This window comes from Nerophis lumbriciformis, linkage group LG18 (assembly GCF_033978685.3).
Source record: "Nerophis lumbriciformis linkage group LG18, RoL_Nlum_v2.1, whole genome shotgun sequence".
Taxonomy (NCBI): domain Eukaryota; kingdom Metazoa; phylum Chordata; class Actinopteri; order Syngnathiformes; family Syngnathidae; genus Nerophis; species Nerophis lumbriciformis.
The window spans coordinates 45,378,136-45,388,311 of NC_084565.2; the positions used below are offsets into that span (position 1 = coordinate 45,378,136).

At 45.9% G+C, this 10,176-nt stretch overlaps 1 protein-coding gene across 1 annotated transcript in view; it reads right to left on the reverse strand.

Annotated features, from left to right (window-relative positions):
* Positions 1-6,945, reverse strand: part of frem1b (Fras1 related extracellular matrix 1b) — a 35,075-nt gene extending 28,130 nt beyond the window's left edge. Inside the window, exons 1-8 of the mRNA XM_061978482.1 lie at positions 6,820-6,945; positions 6,134-6,376; positions 5,972-6,066; positions 5,298-5,557; positions 5,001-5,200; positions 4,289-4,612; positions 3,084-3,192; positions 2,883-3,014 (exon numbers count right to left, since the gene is read on the reverse strand). Of these exons, the coding sequence (XP_061834466.1) occupies positions 2,883-3,014; positions 3,084-3,192; positions 4,289-4,612; positions 5,001-5,200; positions 5,298-5,557; positions 5,972-6,066; positions 6,134-6,352 (1,339 nt within the window). The 5' untranslated portion in view covers positions 6,353-6,376; positions 6,820-6,945. The remainder of the gene's footprint in view (positions 1-2,882; positions 3,015-3,083; positions 3,193-4,288; positions 4,613-5,000; positions 5,201-5,297; positions 5,558-5,971; positions 6,067-6,133; positions 6,377-6,819) is intronic.
* Positions 6,946-10,176: the final 3,231 nt, after the last annotated feature.

Consider the following 10,176-nt stretch of genomic DNA (forward strand, 5'->3'; position numbering starts at 1 on the left):
GCATGAAGTGAACTCTCTATTGCTTTATTTCCTTCAAGGTTTGTTTACCGTTGTGATGTCATCGTGTTTTTAGCTCAATGAATTGTGCTGTTCTGACCAAACGGATACGGTCCTAGTTCTGATGCAGTTGGAATAAGAAGTAGGTCGTGTCAACATGCTAACGCTAGCAGTCACATGACCATGTGTTGTTGTGCCGTCTGCTTTTCGCACTTTCATTCAATTAGCGACTGCGACACGTGCGCCATCGCTGCCTGGAAGTAACACGCTTCTCTTGGCGCCTGAAGGCCCGCGCTGCTGTCAACACCAAAACATGGCGTCCGTCCCGGTGGCCGCCCGCGTGCCAGGAAGGGGAGTGGAGTCTTCCTGCGTGCGTGCGCATGCCAGGGAGACAGAAGGCCAAGGTCACGTGACAGCTTGAGAGACGAGCAGTCGCCAGCCCCAAACTCATTAGCGACGGTCCAAGTGACGGAGAGACGTTGATAATTGGGCCCAAAGGTGGCGTTGGGCACCCGGCCCATGGAGGACCGTGGGGGATGGGGGGGGGACGACAGGCACGCATCCATTTGGCTGAAGGCGTTGGACCAGTCCCCGCGCTGCCTACAGTTGCTGCACAGGGGTCAGTCGTATCCTCAACAACTCTCTGGGACGACGCCGCCTTCCTCACATCACATCCTCATGAAGAGGATGACAAAAGTTGCAATCAAAGTTTTTTGCTGACCTTTCAGAATAATAGCACATGTCAACATGGAGACTCATGCGGCGTCCAATAGAAGTATTTCAACTCCACACCCTTCTCCCTTTGCACATGGCTATAGATCCCTCTGTAGGTCCCTCTATAGGTCCCTCTAAAGGTCCCTCTATAGGTCCCTCTGTAGGTCCCTCTGAAGGTCCCTCTAAAGGTCCCTCTAAAGGTCACTCTATAGGTCCCTCTGTAGGTCCCTCTATGAGTCCCTCTAAAGGTCCCTCTATAGGTCCCTCTAAAGGTCCCTCTATAGGTCCCTCTAAAGGTCCCTCTATAGGTCCCTCTATAGGTCCTTCTAAAGGTCCCTGTATAGGTCCTTCTAAAGGTCCCTGTATAGGTCTCTCTATAGGTCCCTCTATAGGTCCCTCTAAAGGTCCCTCCATAGGTCCCTCTATAGGTCCCTCTAAAGGTCCCTCTATAAGTCCCTCTATAGGTCCCTCTGTAGGTCCCTCTATAAGTCCCTCTAAAGGTCCCTCTATAGGTCCCTCTGTAGGTCCCTCTAAAGGTCCCTCTATAAGTCACTCTATAAGTCCCTCTAAAGGTCCCTCTAAAGGTCCTTCTATAGGTCCTTCTAAAGGTCCCTGTATAGGTCCTTCTAAAGGTCCCTGTATAGGTCTCTCTATAGGTCCCTCTATAGGTCCCTCTAAAGGTCCCTCCATAGGTCCCTCTATAGGTCCCTCTAAAGGTCCCTCTATAAGTCCCTCTATAGGTCCCTCTGTAGGTCCCTCTATAAGTCCCTCTAAAAGTCCCTCTATAGGTCCCTCTAAAGGTCCATCTATAGGTCCCTCTAAAGGTCCCTCTATAAGTCCCTCTATAAGTCCCTCTAAAGGTCCCTCTATAGGTCCCTCTAAGGGTCCCTCTATAGGTCCCTCTAAAGGTCCCTCCATAGGTCCCTCCATAGGTCTCTCTATAGGTCCCTCGATAGGTCCCTCTGAAGGTCCCTCTATAAGTCCCTCTGTAGGTCCCTCTATAAGTCCCTCTAAAGGTCCCTCTATAGGTTCCTCTAAAGGTCCCTCTATAGGTCCCTCTAAAGGTCCCTCTATAGGTCCCTCTATAGATCCCTCTAAAGGTCCCTTTATAGGTCCCTCCATAGGTCCCTGTATAGGTCCCTCTATAGGTCCCTCTAAAGGTCCCTCTATAGGTCCCTCTATAAGTCCCTCTAAAGGTCCCTCTATAGGTCCCTCTAAAGGTCCCTTTATAGGTCCCTCTATAAGTCCCTGTAAAGGTCCCTCTATAGGTCCCTGTATAGGTTCCTCTATTGGTCCCTCTATAGGTCCCTCCATAGGTCCCTCTAAAGGTCCCTCTAAAGGTCCCTGTAAAGGTCCCTGTATAGGTCCCTCTATAGGTCCCTCTACAGGTCCCTCTATAGGTCCCTCTATAAGTCCCTGTAAAGGTCCCTCTATAGGTCCTTGTATAGGTTCCTCTATAGGTCCCTCCATAGGTCCCTCTAAAGGTCCCTCTATAGGACCCTCTAAAGGTCCCTGTATAGGTCCCTCTAAAGGTCCCTGTATAGGTCCCTCCATAGGTCCCTGTATAGGTCCCTCTAAAGGTCCCTGTATAGGTCCCTCCATAGGTCCCTGTATAGGTCCCTGTATAGGTCCCTCCATAGGTCCCTGTATAGGTCCCTCTAAAGGTCCCTGTATAGGTCCCTCCATAGGTCCCTGTATAGGTCCCTCTAAAGGTCCCTGTATAGGTCCCTCCATAGGTCCCTGTATAGGTCCCTCCATAGGTCCCTATATAGGTCCCTCTAAAGGTCCCTGTATAGGTCCCTCCATAGGTCCCTGTATAGGTCCCTCTAAAGGTCCCTGTATAGGTCCCTCCATAGGTCCCTGTATAGGTCCCTCTAAAGGTCCCTGTATAGGTCCCTCCATAGGTCCCTGTATAGGTCCCTGTATAGGTCCCTCCATAGGTCCCTGTATAGGTCCCTCCATAGGTCCCTGTATAGGTCCCTGTATAGGTCCCTGTATAGGTCCCTCCATAGGTCCCTGTATAGGTCCCTCTAAAGGTCCCTGTATAGGTCCCTCTATAGGTCCCTCTAAAGGTCCCTGTATAGGTCCCTCTAAAGGTCCCTTTATAGGTCCCTGCCTCCAGGACACGTCTACACAAAGAAGTTGAGCTCATCTAAAGAAAATCTTCTGACCTCTCACACTGAGACGTCCATGAAGAGGTCCGTCCACGGCCACCAGGAAGACCGCATGGATGTTGTCGTTGTCCACGATCTGCAGCTGCTCCCACGTGATTGGTCGGGCCTGACCCTCCAGCAGGTCAAGACCTGAGCGGCCACACCATCACTAATCCCACTTCTTTTGTTCTGTGTTGATGTCTGCACATGTGCACATACCCGTGTTCCACGACACTCTGGGTGCGTTTGTCTCCGCCACCCTGATGGAGACGTGGACCACGATGGCTGGGCTGGATGCGTAGGAACCATCCAAGGCCCGGAACTCCACCTGAAACAGCACACAGGTGAGACACCTTTACATCTATTATAAAAGGAGAGCGTAATCTAGCTATCAGGTCTGTGTTCATGCGTGTGCAGAATACTTGCCGATACTCGGTGGACATAATGCAGATATAATCAGGATGTATCAGGCCTAAACCTGTTCTGCACACATCTTTATTTCGCATGTGTGGAATGTTTGTGCAAACTGGCACATTTAGGCCTCAATGGCTGTGAGAAAGGAGAGAATATTTTGTCTTTGTGCATGTCAGGGAGACAAGACGAGACCGCTGACGACACAGTCATTTTTACGGCGCTCCTTAAAAAAAGGTGAGAAAAAGGTGATGGATGAAAAAGGGGGAAGAGTAAAAAAATATCAGTCAAAGGCTGGATCCACAAGAGGGGGTCCAGACTGAGTCCAAGGGAAACAACCTATATGATTTGTCTGAGTGGTTGGACAGGACAGATTGAAAATGAATAAATAAATATTTGTAATTTTTTTTAATTGATTTTTGATTTTTTTTTAATCAATTAAGAATCGCTCTAAATAAGAATCGTGATTAATTACTATGACTATTAGTTTTAATCAATAAAACAATTACTGAAGGCAGTTATAAGATAACAGAATATTGTATTACATTACTCTTTCTCGAATTATTCCAAAATACTGACTATCATTTTATTTTTGTTGTGTTTTCATTTTAAACTTTCCATAAATTGGGGTCATATCCCCTCATTTGAGTGACATCACCGTTCTATTATATCTTCTAATTGCGGAACAATACCCTTTTTTTTATCAATACAGAAGAAATAATGAATATATAAAAAGAAAAGTACCAGATTGTACTTCTCTTCTAGTCCGTTCACCAATCAGCTGTCAAACAAAAGACTTGCATCTGCGAATTGGTTCTCATCGCTCACTTAACATTCAAAAGACTGGTTTGGTTTGCCAACGTGGCATCTCTACTTTAATGGACTTTTGGACTTCTGGACTGGCTGTTTGGTTTTTGGTTAAGCTATAAAGATTTGGGCTGAGGTTAGCCAGCATTAGCACGTTAGATGCGGTCCAACATTTGCAGATGTTTTGAATGGAGACGACTCTGTACCTCCATGTTGTTGCGTTGCACTCTGCTGCTGTTTGGCGGCTGGTAGGCCACCTTCATGTCGTGGAGGTCCAACCATGTAAAGGACCCGATGGGTTTGGTGTGGTCGTCCAGGTGAGCGATGTAGCCTTCCGGTGGAGGGACGGTCACGTTAAACACCAGCTGGTCTTTAGGCGTCTCGTGGTCTTCGGCATCCAGGGCGGCCGTAGTGAACGGGGTGAGGATGAACTGGTCCACCTCCAGGATGAAGGAGGCCATGAAGGAGGCCTGAGGCAGCTGGTTGGGCATGGCTCCACGGATCAGAACCGGTAGCCACAGCGTCTCCATCTTGAAAAGAGTACAAAAGAAAGTTTGAGTGTGGTGTACGCCAGGGTGTGAACGCCAGTGATGATCACGCAACACGTCGTAAAGAGACACGGTGAGCAAGTGTAGAATATTTGGATGCTAAATCTCTTTAGTTGTTTAGCGAGAAAAGTGACGGGAAGCGACGCCTCTTGCCTGCCAACCAACATCACAACTCGTCACATTCCGTCAGCTCTTTCATTCTTCACTCTTGGAGGTTACATGAATCAGAGTTGAGTAACGTGACGCATCTTTGCGGTTTCACACTGCTATCATTAGGGAATGCTAGCATTTTCAGAGATTAGCTAGCATGTTAGCATATTTTGAACTCAATTTTGAAAACATGTAATCACGGTGGTCACGTGGCATGTACCTCCAGCAGTGCCCTGGTAGCCTGCTCCCTCAGCTCCACACTGATGGCGACATAGTCTACGTCAGGGGATGGCGGACTCAGGTGTTGATACTTAAGGCCTGAGGTCAGGAAGTCCTGGCAGCTGGTTTTCAGGGAGCGGACCTCCTTGGTGCCACCCTTGCAGGCTTTGTTTCCTGGGCAGAGCGCCGCTACGTCCCGACCTGCATGGCGATGGAAAGTGACAAAAGTTGACATCTATCAGGGTACATTGACGCCTGGTACCAGAACCAAGCGTGGGTTCGCTCTGTAGTCATGTACCTTTCCTCTGAGAGGCGTCGTCCTCCCTCACTAGTTGACCCATTGCCAGCACGCCAGCGCCCGATGTAACCAGTCGGACTGTGCACACTGCGTCGTCTCTGGTTTTTATGTTGAGCACCGAGCGGTCAATGCTGTTCGACAGCGCGTAGAAGTCAGGAACCACCAATCCAGTACTACCCAAGTCCGCAAGGCTGGAACCAGAATCCACCACTCGCACTGCGAGGACCACCGTCTCCACCAATGTCTCTGAAGATGAGAACCTCCACGGAGACAACATCATCCAAGGACTTTATCAAACTTGACTTGGACTTGGAAGTGGACCAATTCTACTGGTCCAGTCAATCAGGACGGATTGTATCGATGGACTGGACTAAAAACTACCTGAAAAGTTTGTTGTTAATTCAAGATTTCGTTTGGATCTTGGACTCAACAAAGAAGTATATTTGACACAGGACTAGAAATAAACGGAATGTACTTAGGACAAGAATAAAGAGTAGTTCCTGATTCAGAACTAGGGACAGAGAACATAATTGAACTTATTGACTAGGGATAAAAACAGAATTGTCTAGGGACTACAGACAAATAACAGGACTGGATTCAGTATTAGAGACAAAGAACAGAACTGGATTCAGGACTACAGACATAACACAACTGGAGTTGGGACGGCAACCAACCTGTAGACCCGGAGCAGGACAGAGTCGTGGTCCAGTAGAGGACTGCCGTGGTGTTGGTACTTGATTTGGTGGGGCAGGAAGTCGCAGTCAAACACCTGCCGACAAAATCGCTGAGCGTGTGCTGACGCAACAGGTCAGAGGTTAAAGTGGGCGTGTCCTAACCTGCGGCGTGAGGCGGCCCACTCGCTGCATGACGGGCTCGTTGAGGACCACCTCCACCTTGCAGTGGGCGTCGGCCTCCGCGCTGATGGCCAGCTGCTCTTTGGTGAGGAAGGCAGACCTCCCCCTCGCCACCTCCATGCCCACATTGACCACCACCAGCGTCTCACCGCCCACAGCGAGCGCCGCCGCCAGCAAGAAGAGGGCGCTAACGGCGGCCATGTTGAAGGTGGATGTGAAAACTTCCTGTCAGGCAGATTTGATGTCACTTTTGCTTATGCTAATGATCACGCTGGACTTTGACCCGATTAACTGACTCTAAATCCGACAAATATCTTCATAAAACTCCCAGGATGCATCTGCTTTGACTCCGCCCACCACCGCTTCACGCTGCTAACCAGCAAAACAATTGAAGAAGCTGCGCCACTCCACTGAAGGACTGGACGGGGAGGGGGTTGGTCTTGGTGAAGGATCAAAGCACCACTTGCTCTACTTCCTGTCTGTCATCGTGGAGGCGGAGCTTGCTGTGTTTGTGAAGATCCCCTACTGAGCTGGAGTCAACAGCTGGACATTCACTCAACACGCAGGCTGCCAGGTCATGTGACTCCACGCGTTCTGCGCCCGTGTCCGCTAAGACGCGCTACGGACAACTTAGTCGTGTGAGAGTCCGAGACTTGTGGTTGACTTACCTTGCTGAGCGGGTGTTGCTATGACAACTTAGTCGTGTGAGAGTCCAAGACTTGTGGTTGACTGACCCTGCTGAGCGGGTGTTGCTGTGTGTTCAGTGCACGTGCTCACACATGGAGAGTGTGAGAGCTGTGCAGCGTGAGAGTCATCCAGCAGACAGGAAGTGTGCTGACAAACTCCAAGACTTTAGCTTTTACAACACACACACACACACACACACACACACACACACACACACACACACACACCCCCGCCCCTGCTTGGCCCACACTCCCTCCTGCTCCTCATGTCCTGTTGTCCCACCTAAAGAAGGCCAAGAAGTTTATTGTAAAGAAGCAGGACAAGACTGTCAGGACTCCACATCCTCCTAGCTAAAGTCTTAGCGTTAGCCTAGCCTTTCTCTTCATCTTCATGGCCCTCATTAGTCCCGCCCCCTGGTGGCGCTGTGGAGCTCCCACCAAGAAGCAAGCGCTCGTATGATCCGTTCCAAGGTCAAGCTGTGGCCATGTTTGAAGTGGCAAAGGAGAAGGTGACGTCTGTATCTTCATCATCTCATCCTTTTGGGGGAAACTGAACAATTCCCTAAATATGACTTTCCACACGCTAACAAGACGTATTGATGCTGGATTGTTTGTGTAAACAACAACAATAGTTTGTGTGTGCGTTGAGAAGAAGGGAAAAGTGCGACTTCCACTCGACTGTCCGCCTGCTCTGATGTCTTCTGACTGTTAGCCTTTGCGTGGTGACTCCAGCGTTTGGCCTGCCGCCCACCTCAGACCCCCTGGGGCTCCTGTCAGCCTGACGTTAGCCTGGAATTAATTTCCCCTTCTCGCTGACCCGGAATGTCACCCTGCAACGGACCGGAGCGGCCTAAAAAGGAAATGGGAGCTTAACTGGACTCTTTGACGCTTCCCCATACTGAAGCCCCGCCCCCTGCTGGCCTCTCTTACTCTGCGGGCTGGAGCGGAATGCAAGGACTATGTGGACCAGGGGTGTCCAAACTCTTCCCACTCGGGGCCACAAACTGAAAAATTATGTTCAATGTCCTGTGGGCCTGATAGGAAATCAGTCAGAAAAGTTTTAAAACTAACTTTATTTCTTTTTTACTTTCAACGCTTAAATCTCTAGATCAGGGATGCCAAGAGTGGGGCCCGCCGGACAAATTTGGCCCGCCCTAGGACGATTGCCAAATGTAGTAGATAATTATATTGACATCTTTCAATCATTGAAGGCATGTTCACAATCATTGAAGGCATGTTCACAAACATTGAAGGCATGTTCACAATCATTGAAGGCACGTTCACGATCATTGAAGGCATGTTCACAATCATTGAAGGCATGTTCACAATCATTGAAGGCATGTTCACAATCGTTGAAGGCATGTTCACAATCGTTGAAGGCATGTTCACAATCATTGAAGGCATGTTCACAATCGTTGAAGGCATGTTCACGATCGTTGAAGGCATGTTCACGATCGTTGAAGGCATGTTCACAATCGTTGAAGGCATGTTCACAATCGTTGAAGGCATGTTCACAGTCGTTGAAGGCATGTTCACAATCATTGAAGGCATGTTCACAATCGTTGATGGCATGTTCACAATCATTGAAGGCATGTTCACAATCGTTGATGGCATGTTCACAATCGTTGAAGGCATGTTCACAATCGTTGAAGGCATGTTCACAATCGTTGAAGGCATGTTCACAATCGTTGAAGGCATGTTCACAATCGTTGAAGGCATGTTCACAATCGTTGAAGGCATGTTCACAATCGTTGAAGGCATGTTCACAATCGTTGAAGGCATGTTCACAATCGTTGAAGGCATGTTCACAATCGTTGAAGGCATGTTCACAATCGTTGAAGGCATGTTCACAATCGTTGAAGGCATGTTCACAATCGTTGAAGGCATGTTCACAATCGTTGAAGGCATGTTCACAATCGTTGAAGGCATGTTCACAATCATTGATGGAATGTTCACAATCGTTGAAGGCATGTTCACAATCGTTGAAGGCATGTTCACAATCGTTGAAGGCATGTTCACACTGAGATTTGACTGTACAAAACAAATCCTGCCCATTCATCACATTTAAAAAGATATAATATGTCATATGATCTTTATGCAGATGATACGCACATGCATGTCCCTTTAAAAAAGAAAACTGACACATGTTTAATTAGTTACAGTTAATTAGTTACATGTGGTGTTATTACATGTTCTAGTTATAGTGTAATTAGTTACAGTTAATTAGTTAATTAGTTACAGATGGTGTTATTACATGTTCTAGTTACAGTTTAATTAGTTACAGTTAATTAGTTACAGTTTGTATATTACATGTTCTAGTTACAGTTTAATTAGTTACAGTTAATTAGTTACAGATGGTGTTATTACATGTTCTAGTTACAGTTTAATTAGTTAGTTAATTAGTTACAATTTGTATTATTACATGTTCTACTTACAGTTTAATTAGTTACAGTTAATTAGTTACATGTGGTGTTATTACATGTTCTACTTACAGTGGAATTAGTTACAGTTAATTAGTTACAGATGGTGTTATTACATGTTCTAGTTACAGTGAATTAGTTACAGTTAATTAGTTACAGATGGTGTTATTACATGTTCTAGTTACAGTTTAATTAGCTACAGTTAATTAGTTACAGTTTGTATTATTATATGTTCTAGTTACAGTTGAATTAGTTAGTTAATTAGTTACAGTTTGTATTATTACATGTTCTAGTTACAGTTTAATAAGTTACAGTTAATTAGTTACATGTGGTGTTATTACATGTTCTAGTTACAGTGTAATTAGTTACAATTAGTTAATTAGTTACAGATGGTGTTATAACATGTTCTAGTTACAGTTTAATTAGTTACAGTTAATTAGTTACATGTGGTGTTATTACATGTTCTAGTTACAGTGTAATTAGTTACAGTTAATTAGTTACAGTTTGTATTATTACATGTTCTAGTTACAGTTTAATTAGTTACAGTTAATTAGTTACATGTGGTGTTATTACATGTTCTAGTTACAGTGTAATTAGTTACAGTTAATTAGTTACAGTTTGTGTTATTACATGTTCTAGTTATAGTGTAATTAGTTACAGTTTGTGTTATTACATGTTCTAGTTACACTGTAATTAGTTACAGTCAATTAGTTAATTAGTTACAGATGGTGTTATTACATGTTCTAGTTACAGTTTAATTAGTTACAGTTAATTAGTTACAGTTTGTGTTATTACATGTTTTAGTTACAGTTTAATTAGTTACAGTTAATTAGTTACATGTGGTGTTATTCCATGTTCTAGTTACAGAACACCTGATTGTGCTTTTATTCCACTTCTTGTCTTTTTTTGTAATAGTATT